Raw genomic sequence first — 24,288 nt, 5'->3', positions numbered from 1 at the left:
AAAAACTAATTCGAATTTTTAAAAACGGTAAAAAGCAACTTGAAGCTTAGTAAAAACTCTATAAAATAAGATCAACTTGTAAAAAACATGGCCTACCCCCCCCTATGGCCTTAATCTATCTTTTATTTTTAGGTTAGTTTGTTTCTAATGTTCAAATAGTTCACTATAAAAACAATTTTTGAAAAGTATTATCAAATAACCACCTTTTTTGTCTTTTCATCTTAAAATACTTATTCCATCCTTTTATTTACTAAGAGGAGTGTTTACTAAAAATTGAGGTTAAAAAAGTTTTAAGTTTTCAAAAAGTTAAAAATAAAATAAAGTTGTGTTCAATTTGTTTGTGTAATGAACTTTAACAAAATAGGCCTTATCTACTTTCAAATATACGTTTATGCTATTAATTATATTAAGAATGTATGGAACCCACCTAAGCACTTAACTAACTAATTACATCTCAGAAAATTTGTTTGACCAAAAATCTAAGATGCAAAAGTCTAATTTTGTTGTTTGTATAATTAGCATTAAAAATAAATTTATACTTGCATATGTGGAAAATTTATGTGCTAAAATAAATGTTTAGCGCATAGATAAATATTAAAATATTTGTAAATTAAAAATTCCTGCTCTATTTTATAATAAACTCACTTAAAACAAGTTAAAGTTATATTTTCCGCAGTTTTTACAGCTTTATAATAAACTAACCAGAAATGTTTTCTGACTCTGAATCATCCATAAGTTCAGATTATGACGATGGAGTTTACTGTATTTGCAGAAAAGGTTATTCTGAAAAGTATTTCATGATTCAATGTGACAACTGTGAAGAATGGTTAGTGATAGCCATGTTACATTTTTACAAAACAATAATTAATCTAACTTTGTAATCCTAAAAAACACAGGGTTTTGTATTTCCTAGTAGTTAATTTTTTATGATGATGTTTACTAATTTTAAATAAAAAAGTAAATTTTGAGATGTTTAACAAACTTCTTTTAACACTGGTTTAAGCTTTCAAACTAAAAATACTGAAATTACTAAATTACTCATTTATACTGCAGCTTTTAACATTTAGTTATTACACTTTGTTTAAAACCAGGTCTAAAAATTATTACACATGATGTATTTTACCCAAAAAATCTATGTACTTTATAAACTTAAACTGTTAACCCTGATATTTTTAATTACTATTTATAAAATAAATATTAAATTTAGAGGTTAAAAGTGAATTTAAAGTTTTTCAAGAGTAACTAAACTTTGAAAAATATTACCCACTACTGAGTATAAACTTTTTTTAAAAGGTTTTACTTTTTTATTTTGTATACTAGATGTAGTACATTTATGTCAGAAAGTTATAGTGGTATTAAAGCAGGATGAATACAAGTTTAAATGTACATTTAAAAGTTTTTTTTTTAAATTAGCACTTGCCTAAGTGGTTTTATTTATATTTCATACTACTTATAATAAGGGCATAGGGGGTAAAACACTTTTTTTTTGAAATTTGATCTTATTTTGTATAGTTTTTACTAAGCTCAGGATGCTTTTTACAAATTTAGAAATTAAAAGTAATTTTTGAGATATAGCCGGTTAAAGTCGGAGGCAACAATATAATATCCTTATATGAGGCGCAAACTAAAACTGCAAAAATAGACTATTTCACTAAAAATCTATCTTCTTCTACGTTTTTTAAGATAACTACCTCAAAATTTTAGAAAGTGTTCCTTGATATATTTAGAAAATTCTATCGGAAAGAGTTATAAAAAAATTTGAAAATATAAATTTCTTTATAAAATATAAACAAAAAAAAAACAGATTTTTTATTGTTATAAAATTTTTATTTTTAAATTTTTAAAAATTTAATTCCGACAGAGTTTTCTATATATTGCGAGGAACATTTCCTAAAAATTTGAGGTAGTTCTCTCAAAAAACTTAGGAGGTGGATTTTTATTGATTTCTAGTTATTTGCTGTTTTAGTTTGCTCTTCCCCTTAAGAATCCTATTGTTGCCTCAGACTTTGACCGGCTATATCTCAAATATTATTTTGAATTTCTAAGTCTGTATAAAGCATCTTGAAGCTTAGTAAAAATTATATAAAATAAGATCAAAATTCAAAAAAAGTGTTTAACCCCCCCTATGCTTTTAAATTACTATGTTATGTGACTTTTACTTGGTACACTACAGTTTCATACTTACAGGGTTAACACTTTACCTGGAAACCTGAAAAAACCTGGAATTTGAGAAATTAAAAAAAAAACTTGGAAAAATCTGGAATTTTCACATGTTTAGCAGTAAAGTTTTAATTTGACTCAGAAAATCTATCATATAAATAAAATAATTTTATTAAAAAACATATTTAAAGTAGCTTTACAGTATCCTTTCAATGTTTTTTTAGTATTTAACACAGTTTCTTACCTTAAACTTAAATCTAAACTATTAATAAACCCAAACATGTGTGCTTTTAAAAATGTGGAAAACCTAGAAAAAAACTTGAAAAAACAAGTGGCAACCCTGTACTTAACTGTATAAAGTTTTGTTTAAAACAGTAAGCTACTTAATGTCAATTTAAACTAAATTGTTGCCTGTATTTATTGAGGAAACATAACTCATTTAAAGTGTGTTCAAAATAAGAGTTTTTATTTTCTTAATGAATTTTTATGTATTCCTAAAAGTTATCAAGTTGAAAACGAGCTGAATAACTATCAGGTTTCAAATTTACTGTTTTTTGTGGTTGAACACAAATATAATTCACTTTTTGGGTGTCCTCCATTTTTAAGATTAATAATCCTTTTTAATCACTATCAGGTTCCATGGAAAATGCATCAATTTGAGAGAAAAAATGGCCAAATACATTGACCAGTATTTTTGTGACGGTTGCAAAAAGAAAAACTCCTCTTTGGAGACTGTTTACAAGGAAAAATACAGGGAAAAGATGATGAGAAGGTTGAATAGAAAGAAAGAAAAGTTGTATGGTTTGTTTGAAATGTTTATTTCATATAGAAATTTTTGCTAAGTTGGTCAAGTCATTGTTTAATTTTAAACTAGGACTATATTTTAATGTTAAAGGCATAGGGGAGGCATAGGACAACTAACAAAAAACAAAGCATTAAGTGGTATATGATAGCTTAAAGTATAAACTAAAAGTCTTTTTTTTTCATAATAATTTTTGAAAGATGTTTCCAATACAAAGGGAAGTACTAGATTTTATAATTGTTAACTGTCTCAAAAAAAATCTATCTTCTCCTTTATTTTTCAAGCAGTTGACCTCAAATTTTCAGGAAACATTTCTTAAAAAGTTAAGAAGACTTTGAATGCTGGAGTTCAAAGCATTTAGAAAAATAAAGTTAAAGAGACAAAAAAACAAGATAAAAAAGATTTTTTTAATGATAAAAGTAATTCCAAATTTTAAAATTACATTGAAAACATTTAAATTCTATTAATGAATTTACTGTAATATTTTGAAGAAGATTTGTTGAAGAATAAAGGAGAACGTACATTTTAGTGAACTTTTTGTTTTGCTTTTTCAGTGTATACCTTTGTAACGGACATATTCTTTTGTTTGTATTTTAGTGGATAGAAGAACTTACGAATGAAGAAAAGAAGTGAGAAAAAAAGAAGACTTTAAAATAAAATAAAAAAAAGTTTTGACTTTGGTTAGAGCATAGAAAGCTGCATAAACTTGGAAGTTTGGGAGTAACTAAGTTGGATTAAACTTGGAAGTTGAATTGAAATTTTTCTACAACAGAACTATAACTGTTTTGCCCAGTTAGATGGATCAGCAAAATCTGAGGCTGAAATTAAATCACCAGTTTATCATACTTTATGTGGAAATCCGCTGTTTTAATTGGTTGAACACAAATATAGTTCACTTTTTGGGTTTCCCCCATTTTCAATATCAATAATCCTTTTTTCAGAATTTCCCCTTGACCTTAAATATTTTAAGTAATTATTTTACTGTTGTGATTTTGTTTTTTGTCAAATTGATTTATTATTTAGCTTGAATGACCCCTCCTAAATACCTTTTAAAAAGAAAAATCCAGTAATAATTAAGTTATGAATATTAAAAAAAAACTAGTAACCCAAATATAATTAATCAGCGTTTAAATACCAAGTAACAAGGAAAATTTCTTGAAGACAAAAAATGATTACAAGTTGATAATGATAAAATGCAGATATAATGATTAACTTAACTTTAAAAGTCTGAGCAAAAACTAAAAAAAAATTAAACAAAAACAGAAAACAAATGTTAATTTGGCATAATCCCCCATTAAGCAGTTCAGTTAAAACAAACATTAAAAGAGAATTTATAACTTTAGTAAAAGAAAGTTAAAAAAAAACCACTGTCAAAATTTTTAATAGGCTTAGTATGCAAATTAGCTATTCATGTAAGGCTAATTTGGAGAGATTAATTAAGCTACTATATAAAAGTGTATAAAAATGACAATCAAAGTCAATGTATGGCTCAAGTAGCTGCAAATATAATACAAGAAGCGGGCAATTGCTTTTTGGAAAACATAATTTACATGACAACTGTTAACTCTGACCTTGAAAAGAAGTTTTGCATTGGCTTATGCTCAATTAACTTCAAGTTCAGATATAGTAACCATAGAAAATCTACTAAAGATGGTGTGTGTGGTAATGAGACTGAGCTTTTGAAATTTGTTAGTGACTTGAGGTGCAAAAACATTGACTTAAGAATTACTTTGGAGTAAACAAAAAGAGCATAGCCTATAGCTGATGGCAATAACCCTGTGTTTTGAGATACTTCTGTTTTCTGCTAAAACAAGAGTGCTGCATAAATAGGAAAGAAAATTTTTATTTGTTGAAATGGAAAAGCTTCTCTTAAGTTTTAAATAAGTTAAAAATTTTACCTTTATTATCACTTATATTAGGTTGTTTGTTCAAACAAATTTAGATTTTTGCACTGCTGATATTGAATAAATTCAAAATTACATCATAATGTTTTTATTTTTGTGTATTTGTTTACTATTGTAATGAAGATTTGAGTATTTATTTCTAATTCAAACAGTTAAGGATTGTAGCAGTAAGCTAAGCTATATGAAACAATTGTACTGTATTTTTTTCTTAATTTTATATTTTGAAATAAGTTATATGTTATTTATAAATATTTTTTTTTGTATTTTTTGACCCTGATACAGTGCACAAATTGTATATTAAAATAAAACTCTTTTGTCAAAATGTATTTGAAATTCTTTCTGTGAAATTGATTTTAGAAATTGAAAAAGTGAATACCATTATAATACCATAACCTTTAATTTCGTGTTCTATTTTGCAGATAAAATTTAGACTACTAGTATTTAAAAGGTAACATGGGATTTAAATTCCGTTCAAAAAGTAAGATGTGTTTATTGTATTTCATAAATATTTTAATTTCTATCTGTTTATGTCATAGTACTGATGATAATATTTTAAACTATGAATTGAAGCACCATTTTTTTAAAACACAAATTCTGATTTAATATTTATTTTTTTGTTTTAACTTAGATTTACATTTCCATTAGGTATGTAAATTTGATATCATAAGTTTTATAAAACTTGCTGTTTTTACTATTTTCTATTTTGCTCAGTTAGGTTTTTACTTTTATTATAAGTTCCTTTTTTTTTCAGAATTGCCACACTCAGGGTACTTTAGGCTAACTTGAGATTTCTGAAAAATTCAGCAAAACTCAGAATAGTTTTGAACGTATAACTCTGGCATGTTTTTTTATTTCTTTTTTCTTGTAACTTGTGTTTTTATTAAGTCTTTTTTATACTTTTTTGTTTTATAACAAAAAAGTTTTGTTACTACTATTAAATTCAGGGTTGCCACAAAACCTGGAATCCTGGAAAAGTCTGGAATTTTGACATAAATCACTATAACAACCTAGAATTTTAAACAATTTTTACATTTTAAGTAGTAAAGTTTTGATTTAACTTAAAAAATTATCATATGAAATGAATAAAGGTTTTTTGTCATCATGAATAACTGTTTTTATTAAAATACACATTTAAAGTAGCTTTACAGTATCTTTTCAATGTTGTTAAGCTACTTAACAAAGTTTTTAACCTTAAACTAAAGAAGACCCAAAAATGTGTACTTTTAAAAACCTGGAAGAAATTTAGAAAACCTCGAAGAAATTTCTCAAAAACCAGTGACAACCCTGCAAATTGTCTTTCTTTAAAAATTGGCTAATTTAATTTTTTTCAAGTTTCTTATAAATTCCGGCTAACCCAGGCTGATGTTTTTTTCACAAAAAGTGATGACTCTGTTTTATTTTAGATTTAGTTTAGCATTTAGAAATGTACTTTACATTTTTTTATATAAATAATATTTAAAAAGTTACATAATTAAAGTTTTCCCTGCAGTTAAGCTTTTTTATTTGTAATAGAGAAAAGTTTATAAATCAAATAAAAATTATATTTTTTTTTCTACAGAATTTTTTTTGTTTGTGTTAGTTTAAGTAAAGCATTCAGGTTCACAGTTATGAATTTTAACAGGTATTTTTAAAAATTAGATAAAAACAGTAAATTAGATATAATGTCATTTAAAATCAAGCATTAATAGATAGGATAAAGTAAAAAATATGTGTTTTATTTTTTTTTAACTTGTTGAAACTATTGATCTTGTTGTTAGTATTCATTCCACCTAAAATAAACAATTAAGGGCACAGGGGGGTCCAACATTTGAAAAAAAAAATTTTTTTACAAAAATTAGCATTTTCTCTTTTGTCAAAGTCAGATGGAACAAAAAAAATTCAATAAACTTTTGCAATGTAACAAATTTTGTAAAAAAGTTGGATACAACAATTTAAAAATAGGAAAAAAAAATTTCAAGGCCAATTTCCTCAAAATTTTGAAATTTTTACTAAAAATCTATCTCCTCCTTGATTTTTAAAGCAATTTTATTCAAAATTTTAGGAAATGTACTTTTTAATATTACAAACAACTTGTAATAAGTGGATTTTTGAAAAACAGTCATAAAAAAAGATTATGACAAAAATTAAAAATAAAAACACTTTTTTTATTTTTTTTTATATTTTTTTTACGCAAACTAAAAAAATCTGTTTCTTACACTTTATTTGATATGTATTAAAGACTACTTTAAAAAGTTTTAAAACAATTGCTCAAAAACTGAAGGAGGAGATAGATTTTAATTGAAATTTATGTTTTTGCCCTTTTATTTTGCACCTCCCATGTAAAACCTTTTGAATGTTCCAACTTTGATCGCTTGTATCTCAAAAGTTACTTTGATTTTTAAAAGCGGTAAAAAGTAACAAGTAGCTAATATTAAAGTAAGACTAAATTTGAAAAAAGTGTTTTGCCCCCACCTTTTAATTATTAAGTATTTGAAACTTTTTATGTCTAAAATTCTGGCAACTCTGTTTTGAGGTCATATTAAAACTTTTTAAATTTTTTCCTATTGATTCATTGATAATTTAATCTCATTGATCTAATTGATTAATCTCAAAAGTTACTTTGAAGTTTAACCTGCGGTAAAAAGTAACAAGTAGCTTATTTACTTATGTAAGAAATAAGACCAAGGTTTAAAAAAAGTGTTAACCCCCCTATGCCCTTATTGATTCAGTAATCATTTTTTAAGCAAAATAGCAAAAAGTAGCTTTTGTACATCCTCATTTTAAATACTAATGTTTAACAACAGAACAGCAAAAACAAAAGGAGCAGGAAAAAATTAGGGAGCAGGAAAAAATTCGGGAGAAGAAAAAAATGAAGAAGGAAGAAAGGCATCGGCACAAAATGAAGAAGGAGATGAAGAATAAAAAGAAGTTTCTAGAATCAGATGATGATGAGTGGCAAAATGAAGATATTAAACCAAGTACTAAATTTTTTGTATACATTTCTGTAAACAATAATGTGCTAGTTAGGTATTTTATTTACTACCAGGTTTCGGTGGCAAAATAAATACTACTTTTTCCAGTTTACTAAAATAGTAAACTGCACTTTTTGTTTGCCACCTAAACCTGATGGTAAATAAAATATCTAACTTGAAAATTATTATTTAAATAAGTTCTTTACATTTCAGTAAATTGAGCAATCTTTTTTTGTTAAGACAAATAACTGTATTGTATATATTTCTGTTAATAAGAATAAATATTTTTGAAATAGTTTTAAAATTACCATAAGAACTTTAAAATATATTGCTGAAGTTTAGCTTATTGTTAACTTTTAATTTTGGAACTTAGCAATATATACAACGATTTAAAAATTTATTTTGAAATTTTTGTTCTACGTGTGTGCTAAGGTTGATTTAATATTTAAATGTGATGGTTGTTATTTAATATTGTTTGCTCTGAGTGGTAAGATATTAGACCAGTTTTGTTTAATGTTGTGAATATTATATCTTGTATATTAACACAATAAGTAATTGTTTTTAACTTTTATGTCTTAAAAACGCTTTTCTAAAAAATTAAGTACTTATATAGATTATCAGTTTAATATACGAAAGTTCTTCAATAAATCTTGTTTTTTTTACCAAAATATATTTTTTATTAAATTTACAAATATTATAAAACTTAAAAGTTTTAACTTTAGCATATAATGAATTTTTTTTTCAATATATTTTATTTAACTTTGAGGTTATATTTTTATAAATTTTCCAGGCAAGTCCAAGGAGATGAAGAAACGCTTTCTAGATGATGACGATGATGAATACAGTGAAGAAGAATTTAAAGTCAAGCAGAAAGAACACAAGCACAAAAATTTGAAAGCTCAGCATAAAGAATACAAAATTCCACAAAAACCAAAAATTGAGCAGAAGCCGAAAGTCGAGCAGAAGGTAAAAGTTGAACCCAAAGTAAAAGTTGAATCGAAACAAGTTGCAAGTGAAGTGAGTAAAACTTTTATGGATTTTCTTGTGTGGAATGTATAATATATTCAGATTCACACATACATACTTGGTTAAGCATTGATAAGACTAATTACTGTAAATTTGATTAAAAAAAATTATTCACAACATTAATGTTCAGAAAATAAAAATTTTTAATGTTGATGTTATTAACTCTCATTAATATATATATTTTTAAATTTAAGTTTTGTTTTGTGTAAATAAGGTATATATTCTACTGGTAAACTCATAAAAAATATATTTTATTCAAATTGCCACATATATTTGAGTAATTGTTGAGAACAATTTTTGTCAAATATTATTTACCAAAGGGCTTTACTTATAAAACAAAAAAATAATTTTTATACAACGCCAAATTTTTATTTTAAAATCAGGGTTTTTCTTACCTTTAAACATCTGCTAATGCATTAATAACACTTTCTGATCAATCAGTCTAAAGTTATCCAGGTTATTTCATCTGATTTGATGGAACGCAAACGTTTTTTATTCAGGAGAAGTGATCTTTCAGTGTCGCAAGCTCGTTTTTGCAAGTTAGATCTTCTGTAGATTTCGGTCAAGAAAGAATATATGTTATTTATATAAGTATCATAAGGAAAATCTCAGGTTTTCATGATTATCATTGTACATTGATGGTTCAGTAACAAACGACTCAATGGTATTAGCAGTGTTGCCACTAAGTCAGAAAAGTCAGGAAAAAAGAAAGAAAAAAGTCAAGAAAAATAGTGGTTTTTGAAAATTTGAATCAGTTTTAATAAAGAATTTAATTTATAAAAGTCAGTAATTTTTTTCAGCTCAATTTGTGGCAACCCTGTATTAGCCATAGTTAAAGATTACAGGGTTTAAATTATAGGATTCTTTGATCAGGCAAGTGAAAAGCTAGAAACTCTTGTTGAGGATTTTTTATAAAGGATGGGATGGTTTATATTTACACAATGCAAGAGAGCATCCTTGTAAAACGACTCGAAGCTTGTACTCTTAATTATGACGTCACACACACGCAGGCGGACAACCAGGTGAGCGACCGGCTGATGAAGAAGATCCGCGAAGCCGAGAGGAGGGAGAAGAGGCTGAAGCGGGAAGAGGGGCGGAGGGAAGAGGAGGCGGAAGAAGCGGACGTGGTCAAGGCGAAGGCGAGGCAGCAGCAGAAGAAGAAGGCGGCGAAGAAGGTGAAGAAGAAGAGGAAGCACCGCGAGGAGAAGGAGGTGGACGTGTCGGTGGGGGGATCCCCTAAGAAGAAGGTGAAGTACTCGAGGGTGCAGTGCCGGGGGCCGCGGTGCGTGTATCCGGCGAGAGTTAATTCCAAGTTTGTTGGTTTATTTATTTTAATTAGTTAGTTTTATAGTAAGATGTTTGGCATTTTAGAAAAAATTTCTAAGGAAAAATGAATAAAAAGTGTTTAGTTTTGTGATAAAAATTGTAGATATTGTAGCAAGAAGCCCAGTTAAAAAATATAAAACACATTTTTTTATAACATATATATTTATATAAAGATTTTATACTTTGTAATAAGGATGGTATTATGAGTTTAACTTTTTTAAAGATAGTGGTTATAGTATTAAATTTTTTTATTATATTTTGTTAGGAAAAATTTCAGACATTGTAGCTTAATATTAATAAACATAAAATGTACGAAACTATTAATTTCACAGATATTGTAGCAAGGAGTGCGGGTTGAAGCTGGCCCGGTTGCGATTGGACGCTTACATGCCGCAGCAGGTTTCTGATTGGATGGAGAACAAGCCGGTGGCGGAGCAGATTCACACGGACAAGCTGAAGCAGGTTCAGGGAAAAATTGAGATGTCCAAGCAGGAACTGCTGAAACTCGGTTAATATTTTTTGTTGTTTTTTATGTAATTTGTTCCTTAGGTTGTTGTAATTAACTTTAAAATTACTGGTTGCTAAGGTTAGGCAACAGCATTTGAGCTTAATTAAAACTTGTGGAAATCAAATAATATTGATCTTGGATATAACGGTTATTTTCTTTACATGCAAATTACTGAAAGTTGATTGTGTTTTTTATTTTTGAATTAAAGTAGGGTTCCTAAAATTTTTCTTTATATCTTGTTAGTTATACAGTCTCGCTAGGTTAAAGTCTATATAAAAATTACAGTTTAAATAGTTCTTTTGCTCAACTAGTCTACAAAGCTAGTTACTTATTTTATTAAAAACAGAACAAAAGTTCAGGCAGTTGGAGGAAATAATCGCAAAATGCAAGAAAGTTCCGATTGAGGTTGTCAACAAAAAAGACAAGAAAAAGTACAACAAATCAGAATCTGATCAGAACATTATTTGCCCGGTGTGCGCTCAATCTATCAGTATTAAGATGGCTGCTAAACATTTTGACAGGTAATTAATTTAAGTATTAATTATTTAAAACCTACTAGTTTAAAGCTGAAAACATTTTGATAAGTTAGTAGTAAATAGTACAAATTTATTTATTATCAAAATACACTTAAAGTAAATTTCATTTATTGATATCTATTGTATTGAAATGCATACTTCATATGCTACTCTACTGTTTGGTTTAACTTTGTATGTTAAGTTTTACAAATGACCCAAATCAATGTAAACACTGAAGTGAAACAGAGACTAGTAATATTATGATATAGTGTTTGCATTGAGATATTGCTTTAAGTTATTATTAGACCTACTTTAGGAATTGCATATTTATTACTTAAGTATTAAGATTTTTATTTACCAATACTTAATTGTTTTAGAGTACTTTAAATATTTTATAGTTCACATTTTTTGAAGTTTTAAAGTATTTTTCATTATAACTTTAATTATTATAAAGTTTTATTTATTTCATGTTATTAATAAAAACTTATGTTTTTGAAATAGTGTTGTTATAATAGTGTTCTGTGGTTCTTTTTATAATAGATACATTACCCAAACTAATCTGTCTGATTTATATAAAGTAGTCTAAACAGCACCTAGTATTTACAAGATAGTAATGAATAATTAAGTGTTTATGTATGAGTAAACCAAATCCGTAGCTTACTTTATTTTAAAACTCTATTTATTTTACATGTAACTTAATAATATATGTTTTTATTAAGTTTTCTGAAACTAACTTTTTTATAAATTCAATAAGTACGTAACGATTTACGCTAATTACTTATTACTCAAATCTAAACTGAATTAATTCTAAGCAAATAAAACTAAAAGTATGTTTATTCAATTGTTGTCTTTGGTAAATATACATTAACTTACGCCAAATGTTTTTGATTTAAATTAATAATTTTTTGTTCAGATGTTATACGAAGACAGAAGCACTGGTGTCTTACGGATCTGTGTATCCTGCGTTGAGGGCAGAAAAGTCTGACAGGCTTTACTGCAATTACAGAAACGAACAACAAAATACTTACTGCAGAAGACTGCAGGTTTTATTATTTTTTATTTATTTTGTTAATTATTATTTACTGCAACTACGAAAACAAAAATCGTTGTTTCTTTCTTTTTTAATGTGATTCTTAATGTCGTTAAAAAAAACAGCAGTATACTTGTTGAAGAAAACTGCAGTTTTAAAATTAAATTATCAAATGTTGTATTGTTACGAAGATATCATGGTGTTGCTTATTCAGGCTTGCCTTAATTTGAGTTTTTGTAAATCTAACTAGCTGTTGTAACTATTATTGCTTCTTATACTTAAAATCTTTATAGTTATATTTTGGTTTATATTAAAAAAATATTTCATCCGATAAGTGATGTGTTTTACTGTTTTAATCTTTACTGTTTTAAGTAAGAAATTAATTTTCTAATGATCTTTAATGATTCTTAACTCATTAATATTACCAGCATTAAAACATTAGATAAAAACATAACTGTTAGAATATATTTTTATCTTTATAGTTGTATTTTATTGTTTATCAGTAAACATCAGTTTTAGAATAAGCTAAGTTTTTTTTTCTCTACAAATTCACATGGCTAAATGCGTTTCGTACAAATGTCGATTTTTAAAATATTTTATCCGCTAGGTGATGTGCGCGGAACACACGAAGGAGCGTAGGGCTTCGGACAAGGAGGTTTGCGGGTTTCCCCTGAACAGAAACAATTTGTACGATGAAAACTTCGTGTTCACCGGCAAGAATTGCTGCACCTCTCCCAAGAACGCCTGCAACAAGCATTACAAGTTGGTTGAAATATAATAAATTAAAATAACTACAAGTTGGTTGAAATATAATAAATTAAAATAACTACAAGTTGGTTGAAATATAATAAATTAAAATAACTACAAGTTTGTTGAAATATAATAAATTAATTTATTGATTAGTAAATGAATTAAAATAACTACAAGTTTGTTGAATTAAAATGAATTAAAATATTGACTAGTTTGTTGAAATATAATAAATTAATTTATTGACTAGTTTGTTGAAATTTATATAAATTAATTTATTGACTAGTTTGTTGAAATTAAAATAAATTAATTTATTGACTAGTTTGTTGAACTAAAATAAATTAAAATAACTACAAGTTTGTTGAAAATATGATAAATTAAAACTTTAATAAATGACTACAAGTTTCCTGAGTTAAAATAAATAAAAATTTTGTTAAAATAGCTATAAGTTTCTTGAATTGTAAATTAGAAATGTGATAAAATAATTATAAGTTTTTTGAAATTAGTAGTACTAAAGTTGTAGATCATCTTCAATAGAAATTTGGATTAATGAAAATTATTTATTTAAGTTACATGACCTTAACAACTATTATTCTATATTTAAAATGTTTTCCTTCACAGATGAGATCAAAACTATATTCAAAATATTTCAATTGATTTAACAACAAAAAAAAAACACATATTAATACTCTACATCAGAATAATTTTTTTTACTCCTTATTTTACTAATATTTTACACTACCAAGTTTCCTTTTCAAATCATCTTTAGACAGAAAACAGATAAAAATATTAAAACATTAAAAAATAAGTATCCCTTTACAAATGTGAAACCTTTTTTTACCACTCCACAAATGGTATCAAAAACTTTTATTGTAGTTTTAAAAAATAGTAATAGTATTAAAATTAATTTTATAGTTTTGTAAGTAATAAATTCAGAATATAAAAAAGTTTCTAATATTAGTTTTTTTCATAGAAAGGAGATACTGATACCCCATAAAAAATTGAAATATTTGATTGATATTTTAAATGTATATTTTAAAGTTTTAATTATAAATTCCTCTTTCTGATGAGAAACTTTGATGCGTCATTGCATTATAATTTAATAAAACAACATTGATAATAATTAAATATTCCTCTCCTCAATTATAATTTAGTATTAATTCCACAATTCAATTAAATAGAAAATAAACATGTTCGATTTATTCAGGTGGGAATATTGATGAGGGTCTCAATAAACATCCAAATATAATATAATAAATAATATAATTTAATATTAGTTCTAAGGTAAAGATGTTTTTCGCATTACAAACATTATAATAATATTAGATATAATAAATGTTTTACATGGGAAACACTGATAAGAGCATCCATAGACATCCTCCGTGTTATAACAATATAATAATAATTAAGTATAAAAATATTTTTATTTAAAATAATTAGGAATTTCAATATAAATCCAAATAAAGTATGATACAATTCAATATTAGTTCCAAAATATAAGTATATTTTCCGCATTGAAAACAATATAATAATATTAAAAAAATTTATGTAAAATTAATAAATTTATACAAATGAACATAAAACAAATTAGATGGGAAACAAAATAAAAAATATTTAATTTTTAGATAAAAAAAAGTCATGATATTAATAATCACAGATGGGAAACACTGATGAGGGCCTCCATAGACATCCTCCGCATCCGCCAGTCGGTCAAGTTGGAGGAAATTATGGAGGAGGAGCGGAGCCTGAAGCAGCAGCTTTCCTCTATGACGTCACTGATCGCGTTGCTGTGTCACAAGACGATACGTCATAGTAGTGACGTCGATCTGAGGAGCGGCAGGGTTGAGGTCGAGCAGAAACCGACCTACAGATTCATTATTTGAACATTTCTCCTAAACTTTAAAATTACTTCAAAAAAAATATTTTGTGTTGTTTAAGACCTACGTTTAAAAGACTTCAGATTTGTTGTTTAAAATATATTGTTTTTTCAAGAATAAATATTTTAAATTTCATTAGTTTTTGTTTAAGGAGGCCCTGTAAAAATTAATATAAAATACTATGTTTTTTGGAAACTTATTTAAGTTTTTGGAAAGTTCTTGTTCCTAAAAATAGACATTTAAATTTATTTCTTGAAAACACAATTTTATCTTTCGAGAAAATTGTTTCTATTTATTCCCATACTGGAAATTTTGTTCATTGTCTCTTTTTGTATATTTTCGTGTAAAAATTCCTGTTTTTGTTTTTCTTAAAAAATTTTTGTTTTCTGTGTAAAGTAAGTTTATATGAAACTTTTTTCTAAATAAGTTTTTGAAGTTTTGTAAATATGCATATAATAAAAAGAAAAAGTTATTTTAGTAACATAGATAAATAAAACTAATTTATTTTTGACACAAAGACTTTTTAACCAGTGCTACATTCTTGTAAAAAAAAAATTAGCATTTAAGTTTATATTTTACAAAAAAATGTAAACAAAAAAAAAAGGTTTAATATTTAAATACTTTTATATTTTACAGCTATTTAGGAATATTTGACTTTAAGCAAACTTTTTAGTTTGAAGTCAAAATTACATAAGCTTATAAAGAAAAAATTGCTAAGCATGAATAAATTTGTGAAAAGTTAACTTGGTTATAGAAATAATTCCTTTAACATCAATAATTTAAGCTATTTTAATTCAAATTTTCAGTTTTTATACAAAATAAAGTAAGCGTTAAATGTAGTGAAACACTTACTGTTGTATTGAAAAATCATTTTTATTTTAACTAGTTCAATAACCAATACTAAGTTGAAGTTATGTATTTAATTTTCAAAAATATAAATTCTATCTAACTCTAATTAAAAGTTCATCTAAAACTAAGATCCTAACAAAACAAGTTCACTAAAATTTATAATAAAAAAAACATTTTTTACAGAGCTCCGTTGTAGGGGTAGCTGTCAAAATTGCACGAAAATACTTGTGCACGAGTAGACATTTTTGCACAAATAGAATTTTTTTTTTACTATCACTGTTACCCTCGGTCGGTAACTTATTTATTTTATATATATTTTTTATTAGTTTTTGTTAATTTTTTTATTATGACCTCGGTAGCTTTTTTTAATTTAATTCGTTATATATATAGTTTTCAATTAATTTTTTTTTTTAAGTTTTTATTAGTTATTTTTTTATTTATACTATTGCTGTTACCCCTTACCCTCGGTTAGTAACTTATTTTTTGTTTTTTTCTTAACTTATCTTTTTTTATGTTTTTTTTAATATTTTTTTTGTTTCTTTTTTACTTTCGTGCAAAAATGACTATCCGTTCAAAATTATCTTCGTACAAAAGTGTCTTTGTGCCCTCGTTCAATTAAGTTCCCTCGTGCAATTTAGACCCGTTGAGGTGTCTTAAGCCATTAACACACAGAAACATGTGTTAGTGTAATAAAGAAAGAATACTGTTTAATTTGTTATCATTATATATTGGATTTATAAACAAAAAAAAACTTTTAACGATACCGTTATATTTGATATAAGTTTATTTAGCAAAATCTATTTAAAAAGCATGTCTTAAAACAAAACTGGTTAGTTATTAACAACTTTTTGTTTGTTTTAATTTTTAAAGCTCATTGACAAGGTATGTTATCTTCTAAATTTATAAATATGAATGATACACCCATAAATATTTTATTTCTAAACAAAACTTAAGTTTCAAGTTAGAATTGAGAAAACAAAGGTTTCTGTTAATACATTAAAGTTTTTTCATTTAACAATTCATATTTATCTAACGAATAGAATTTTTAATGTTAAAAATTAGAAACTATAAACTTCAAAGAAAGTTAAAATTAACATTGAGTGAAAAAAAACACATTTTTCTACACCCTAACCACATATTAAACTGATATAAACAACTTTCTATAAACACAAAAAAAAGTAGTAACAGCCGACGAACTAATTCACAAAAATCCAAAATATCACAGTCTTGCTAAGTAGTGCAAAAATTTAAGTTAATACAATAAGTTTTTGTTTTTATCTTGATTCGTTGCCAAAAACTCAGCTTAAATAAAACAGTTTAATATGTTCTTAAACAATTTTGTTATGACTAATATATACTAACACTAACTGTTTATCGAAACGTTTATTTACTGATTACATTTTTTACATACAAAGCTACTTTGCTGTAAACATGAAAACGTACTCGATAACAAATGTACAAGGTCATTGGCAAAAATAATTAAAAAACAGTTCTTAGTTCTTACTTATGTTTTGATCCTGACAAACTTTGTTGAATATCTTATTGGAATCTAAATACTGCAAAACAATAAGTTTAAAGTTAAATTAATATTTCAATGTAAATTCGATCTATGAAAAAGCTTGTTAACTTATGTAGTAAACTTTTGCAAATAATCTAAAATTTAACTTTTGTTTTTGCAAAGCAAACTAATTAAATAAAGTAGAGTATTTTATGCACTGTAAGCATTTTTTATTTTGTTTGACGAACATAATTTCCTTAAAATTTGATTCAATAATTTCTTGTACAGAACAGTCTTGTACAAATAAGTTAACTTAAAGATTTGAATAAATCAAGTAGTTTAGAGTAATCAACATAAATCAAGTTAAAAAATCTACTGACCCAAGTACATGAGAAAACATATAGCTTAGTTTTAAATGAAAAAAACATGCTAAGTAATTATAAAAAGGAAGCTTTACAGTTAAGGCATCTTCATCCTTAAAGTACGAAATATTTCAAAGGGGTATATACGAAGGGGATATTTTCAATGGTCTTTAGTAGTTTAAAAGCTTTTAACTACGTGGAAATACGCCTTAAGGTATTTACAGAAAAGTAAAAGATATAAAATCAAGCTACATAACTACATTTTGTGATTTTTATAAACAAAGAATTGTATAATTTACCCCTTTATTTAAGTTTTAAGTTCAAAGAAATCTATTTACAAGTTAAACATGACAAATTTTACATTTTTATGTTTGGAGAGCACATCTTTTACATAGAATTTAACAGCAGATAACTTTGCCACTAAACATGCATAAAAAGCTACTTAAAAAGGTCATTGACAGAAAACATGAAATAAATACTTAGTGAGATAGTCTTCAGTATAAATAGAAAGTAATGTTTTTACAGATTTTATTCAACTGACGATCTCGTTTGATTTGGTTAGAGCTAGTGAAACATTGTTTTGTTAATAAAATTTAAAATTTTGAATTAAATAGAAAGTTTAATAAACTTGGCAGCTATTTTTTATTAAACTTTAACTTAATTTTTTTTTAAGGAAAGGACTAGATTAGCCTAGTATTTATTATTATTTTTAAATTTTCTGTTTTAAGAAGTAGTCCTTGGTAAATCTGAGTTTCATTACAGCAGTTTTTGACAGAATTTTTGTTGTAATTTTCTAAAATAAAAAAACTGTAAAGCACATAACTTTTTTAAAGTTACTAAAAGAAGTTTTTAAAAAAGTTTGCTTCTTTCCTGACGCTTTCTTTGAAAATTTAAAACAAAATGTTTTAATACTTGGACAAGTAACTGCAAATAAGTTGTAAGCAATCTCGAAAACAGCTGTTTTTTTTTAATGCATGTATATCTGTACACAGTGGTATAATTCTAAACTGAGCTTTTTAACTTTTTATACTTGAAAACTAAAAGCATCAGACTTTTTGTAAACTGAGGAATGTTCAAACTACTGATAACTTCGCTGCACATTTTCCTTGTAACCTCTCAGGAGTGCAAACTGACCTGTGAGGAACCGAAACTCCCGACAACTTCACTGGTCATGGGCAAGGCTGGTCCAAGGGGTGAGGTTGGACCACCTGTTATAAAAGGTGAAAATGGTGATTGTGTGTGTGATTTGAGTGGAGTTGAAGATAAAATCGCAGCATTACAGTCCATGGTTGGAAAAATTGAAATAAAAAGTTTGTTATATAGTTTTATTTGAAACATTAGATTTTAATTTCTTTGATTATTTTAATATTTTAAAATAACATAATTTTAGAGAAGTTCTACTGATTTTTATTAGTTATTATTTATAGAAACAAAAGTAATATATACTTAAACTCTTAAAATGTTATTTCTAAATAGTTTTCAAGTTTAACTCCACTTGGATTGTTTTGAGTACAAAACTTTTGTTGCGTTGTTTCAATACTTCTTCTTTGGTTATTCTTTAATTTCTGTGTAAGAAGTAGCTTTAATATTTTTTTGATTCATTTAATACATTTTGATTTTAAATGTAGTTAAAAAATGCAACTCTACTGTCTTTAATATGATTTTTTTATGAACAATTATATAAAATCAAGGTTAAAAAGAAGTAGTAAATTATATTTGAGATTAAAAAAGTTATATCTAAAAATTTAGGTTTGTATAGTTTTTGCTTTCAAGACTTTAATTAGTAAATAATACTAATTAAAATCTTGAAATAATAAATTATACAAACCTAAATTTTGAAATATAAATTTTGAAATAATAAACTATATAATTCTCTTATTAAATTAAAGATCATTATATTTTGTTTTAATAAATCAAAACATATAATATTTAGGTCTGTATGTTGAGTCTGCGGGATTAGAAGACGGTAATAGATGCGTGATAAAACTAAACGGAGGAGAAAATTTGTGCAAGGGACACAGGGGCCACAATGTAGTTGTTATTAATCCCCTAACTGGAAATTTAACTTCAAAAGCTTTTGACACTTTTGGATCTAATGATCAGGTCTTTTTGTTTAGTGATCACAAGTTAACAGTTTTTTAGTATAAAAAGTTTCAAATTTCACATAACTAAAAACTTTTACATTAAAATTTCTTAAGAGTAATTTCTAATAATAGATTCACCTCAAACCAAAACACTAATGTATTTTATTAGTACAAAAGTCTTTTTTATTGTACTTTTAGTTAAACCTTTTATTGGTTTTATATTTGATGTTTACATTTCAATTGTAGTATAAATAAAAGTTTCAAGAAGTTGTCACAAACTGGTTATATTGATATCTTTTGACTTAAGTAGTTGATTAAGATTTTGTTGTATGAAACATAAGTAAACAGTATTTACAAAAATTATTTAAGTTTTAAACAAAAACGAAAACAATAGTTTTATTTTCTGATTTAAGATGAGTATATTCACAGCTAAAGTTATTCAAATAAAACTATAAACTAAAACAAAACAACTCCGCGTTGTAGTCAACAGTAAATAATCAATAAAAAAATGTATAAGCAAAAGTTATAAACACATTTTCAATGAAAATATGTTATCAAATACTAACTTTCAAAAAACGGCTAAACATATTAACTTTTTAACAGGTATTAGATATGATAAACTTCTTAAAAGATGATGTTGCTTTTGGTTCAATTATAATAATTGCTGTTAGAGATTCTACGAATGAACACAGGTTTTGTGCAAATAGTGTTTCTTACCTCGAAAACTTGGCGCTGGTATTGAAGGCTGTCCAGTGAAAATCGGTCAGTTATTTTGGATTTTTTCTTAATATATTCTAACATAATTTTACAAAAAGTATTAAACGTTGGAATTTATTAGAAATAAGTTTAACTTTTTTAACAAAACAAGAATTTTAATGCTTTTACTTGTAACTGTTAGTGCGAATAAAAGTTTTGTTAAAAGTTGTAGAAAAGTTTTTTGAAATAGTCTAATTTGTAACATGTTAGTAAGTATTTTTTTTGTCTAAATTTCTCAGGCTTAATTAATACCTGTAATAAAAACTACATACTTATTAAAAAACTTTAGAAAATTATTTTTTATTTTAGTTTCTTTGTTTTGTAAAACTTTTAGCAAATTTTCTAAATAAACGAAAACTAACTTAAATGCAGCTATATGTCAAAAAAGCTTGAGTTTGTTTACTACAAAAAATATTTGTACATATTTAAACGTTTAACACAATAACAAGTTTGTATACAGGAAATATTGTTTATGAGTTTTAGTTTTATTTCGAAAAAAAGCACAAGTAATTGTTTTACGTTATTGAAACAAGATAAAATCAGAGAAACTAAACTAAATCTATAGTTAAAAGTACATTCATTAAAAATAAATTTTTAAAGTTCTGTTTTGCTAAATTGCACTTGAGAAATTAGACCCTTCTTATTTAATTAATTGTTAAAGCTTAAAGACTACAATGTTTTTACTTAAGTGTGTGACAACAAATAAAATTTTAGGCTACAGAGACTCTTGGGCCATGTTAACATTGAAAAGAAGAGATGGTAAAATTCCTGATTGGTTTGATTGTAAGCACGTAGTTAAGTTGAGTGGAAAAGCTATAATTAAACATATCAGATCGAACTAATAGATCATAGCTCTATGAGTAGTATTAGCTCTATGATTGTAGCTCTATGAGTAGTAACACTACGTTTTTATAATACAAATATTTCACTGTTCTGTTAGACAGTTATTTTATATATGTTATTTACTTGTAATACTATTGTGTAAAACAAATTCTAAAAACAGTTCCTCATAATTTTTTCAAACAAAATAAGTTTTTTTGTAGTTTTTATTGCTGTTCAAACATTTATTTTAATTTGATCGTTTAAATTAAGTGTTGGTAGCTTTTTACAGCTTTGAAACAAAACTATATTTATCTTGATTTATTTGTAGCTACTTCTATTAAACTTTAGTATAAGATAATTCATTGCTATGTATACTTATAGGATAAAGATGTAAAAGTATATAACTGTGTTTTGATATAATTAGAAAAATTGCAATGAGAAGAAATAAAAATTTTTGTAGCTAAGAATTAATACTATTATCATTGTTGTTAAAAAGAAAAGTAATTTTTAAAATTTGAATTTAGATTAGGACCTTTGGAAACCCAATCATACCAAAATTGAAAAAGTGATAATCAATTAAATATTTTATTAATAAGAACTCTTTAAGTAAAATGCAGTCTTAATTGTTAAAATGAAATATTTGTTTTGATCCGGTGTTGTTTATTAACGTTTATCAATCAAATAAAAAATATAAGAAAACTGTTTCTATACTAACCTGTTTAAAGACAGACTTCTTCTGCTTGAGCTGCACTACACATAACTATAAAAAATGTGTTATGTGTATTTTACACTAACCACTTTTATGTACTTCTTTCAGAAAGTTAAGAACCAATACTTTAGGTATTAAATATTAGTGGTAAAACGTTAAAATAAATGTTTAAAAGTAGTATATATATATATGTTTTAACAAGATTTAAGCTCTCTTTAAACCTATTTTTAATTTTTTATAAGTTATCATATTGTTCAAACATTTTAGCCTTACTAGTTCGTATTTAATTTTATTCTTCACTTTTTAAAAACAACAAAAAAGTGTTTTATTTTAATATTGCAGAACTAAAAATATACCTATTCCACTAGTAATATAATAAAGGCTGTGGAGTAAGAAGAGTATTAGTTAAACTTACAGAAATACGTAAAATATTTAAAAAGTATTTATTGCCCAAAAGAAACTTTTGGATAAGGTTTAAACCATCTGCAATGTAATAACTTTTTATACCAGGTAGTATTTAAATAAAATTGCAACAAAAAACATTAAATTTTTATTTTAATGTCAAACATAATAAGTTTTTTGCTTCTAGTACAAGCCATTATTGTTACTTTTGAACAAATAATTTTTACAGTGTAATTGAGTAATAAACTAAAAAATATTTTGAAATTTATGATTATAATTTGAACAAACATAACTTTTTAACAAACTTACATGTAAAACCGATGCTTATTTGTAAGAATAATCTGTTAAATTTTAGTTATTTTATATAACTTAGTTTTTTTACATATAACAATAATAAAAACTAAGTTTATTGCCTTTTTTGCAAAATTTAATGTTGGCAAAACTAACATAAACTTCATCAAAAACTAGTTTCCTAATTAAGTTAACTGTGTAAATACTAAAAAAAATTAAACCATTTTAGTAGCGTACGAAGTTGACAAATAATTCAACAGAAAATGTGAACATCTATAGCTTTTAATTACAAAACTTAATCAAAGTTTTTCTGATCACAGATAAGCTAGCATGTAATTACTACATTTCAAAATTAGCTGTTTATTTAACAACAAAAAGTTCGCAAGTTTTATAATAAGTACATACATTATTATTTTATAATACAGTTAAGATTCAGTTTTTTGTTCATGCAATTTATATTCAGTATTCTACTTCAGTGGTGTGCAACATTTTTCAAGTAACAAATTAGATTTATTAAAAAAAATTGTTACCTGACAACCATAGTTTTTTATATTTATTGAACGACAAAACAAAATCGCTAAAAAAATTGGTCCTGGGACCTTGGTGTACGAATAAGCCTTTTAGACATTGAGTCGCACACCACTCGGGTACCTTTTAAGGTCTTGTCCAGGACAGAATGTTATTCATACTAAATAAACTTTAAAAGTCATTTATAACGCAAATTTGTAAAGAAGTAATCATTAAGTAGGTATTTCCCCAAGTTGCTTTTAAGCTAAAACGACATCGTGGTCAAAAATTTCAGCTTTGCGGGTTCTGCCGACCCTTTGTCTAGTGAAGCGATTCTTAACCCGGGGTAAATTCCCTTGTTTTAGAGGGGAAGGGAGTAATTTCTTTATTACAAGATATATGAATTGATGTTTATTAATTGTCTTTTTTATTTATAAGTTAATTTTTAACTGTAAGTTTATGCAAGTTAAATAGAATCTTTAAATTTAACATTTTATAATTAATAAGCTTGAAGTTCGAAAAATCGTTTTTTTCTACTCAAAATTAAACACTATTTTGTATACTTAAGGTAAATTTGGTAATAACGTTCCGAAAAGGGGTAAACATGAAAAAAAGGTTAAGAACTGCTTCTATTTTCATTTTGCAAACTATAAGTTTTCAATAAGGATAGGTGTTTTATTTCGAAAACTATCAATGAAATATGAATTCAGAAGTAGGCGTTCTTGACGTTTGTTTGTAAAGGTACAACGTTTTGTAAAAAACTTCAAGTTCAACTTTAGTTTCTTGTACTTCTCACTATGAACAAGTTCATTCAAAGACATTACACCATCTGGGCTTGGAAATTAGGAAACAATTGAAGAATAGTACGCGAATTTTTACCATTGGTAAAACGTAGATTTATGTTAGGGCCTCGAAAATACCTTTAACCATAAAATTTAAAATAATAATTGTGGAGTTACTTTTTTTATCAAAAGATTATTTTGATCCTGTCACTTAGTGCTTAAGAATTAAACCTAAAACAGTTTTGTTCTCAAAAGTATATTATTATAAAGTTCATACATCAGGTATTATTTCACTAAACTCTACTAAATTGCTGGTTTTTCTAAACTTTACTAAAGCATCAGCTTCGACTAAAAACTTATCAAGGTAGAAAAACTCACTT

The 24,288-nt window shown here is 25.7% G+C and overlaps 1 protein-coding gene across 2 annotated transcripts; it reads left to right on the top strand.

The window, feature by feature from the left end:
• The first annotated feature begins 686 nt into the window (after positions 1-686).
• LOC145835862 (CXXC-type zinc finger protein 1-like) lies at positions 687-15,123 on the top strand. Of its 2 annotated transcripts, XM_082943603.1 has the most exons (10): positions 687-826; positions 2,795-2,961; positions 7,650-7,823; positions 8,608-8,834; positions 9,854-10,155; positions 10,502-10,677; positions 11,024-11,198; positions 12,106-12,235; positions 12,830-12,984; positions 14,627-15,123. In XM_082943603.1, the coding sequence occupies exons 1-10, from the start codon at positions 708-710 to the stop codon at positions 14,850-14,852; spliced, it is 1,851 nt and encodes a 616-aa protein (XP_082799729.1). In that variant the 5' UTR covers positions 687-707; the 3' UTR covers positions 14,853-15,123. The 2 variants fall into 2 exon arrangements, with proteins under 2 accessions (XP_082799729.1, XP_082799730.1); XM_082943604.1 differs by lacking the exons at positions 687-826; positions 2,795-2,961 and adding an exon at positions 5,293-5,344.
• Positions 15,124-24,288: the final 9,165 nt, after the last annotated feature.

The sequence above is a fragment of the Thalia democratica genome, chromosome 5 (genome assembly GCF_965202585.1).
Source record: "Thalia democratica chromosome 5, ktThaDemo2.hap1.1, whole genome shotgun sequence".
In the NCBI taxonomy this organism is placed as follows: Eukaryota; Metazoa; Chordata; class Thaliacea; order Salpida; family Salpidae; genus Thalia; species Thalia democratica.
This window is presented reverse-complemented; position numbering and strand designations above follow the sequence as displayed.

What these genes read in the sequence shown, in the direction of transcription:
- LOC145835862 (XM_082943603.1), top strand. Translation starts at nt 708, where the DNA reads ATGTTTTCTGACTCTGAATCATCCATAAGTTCAGATTATGACGATGGA. An exon ending in CGAAACAAGTTGCAAGTGAA is followed by an intron (nt 8,835 to 9,853) that starts GTGAGTAAAACT and finishes ACACACACGCAG; the next exon opens with GCGGACAACCAGGTGAGCGA. An exon ending in GCCTGCAACAAGCATTACAA is followed by an intron (nt 12,985 to 14,626) that starts GTTGGTTGAAAT and finishes TAATAATCACAG; the next exon opens with ATGGGAAACACTGATGAGGG.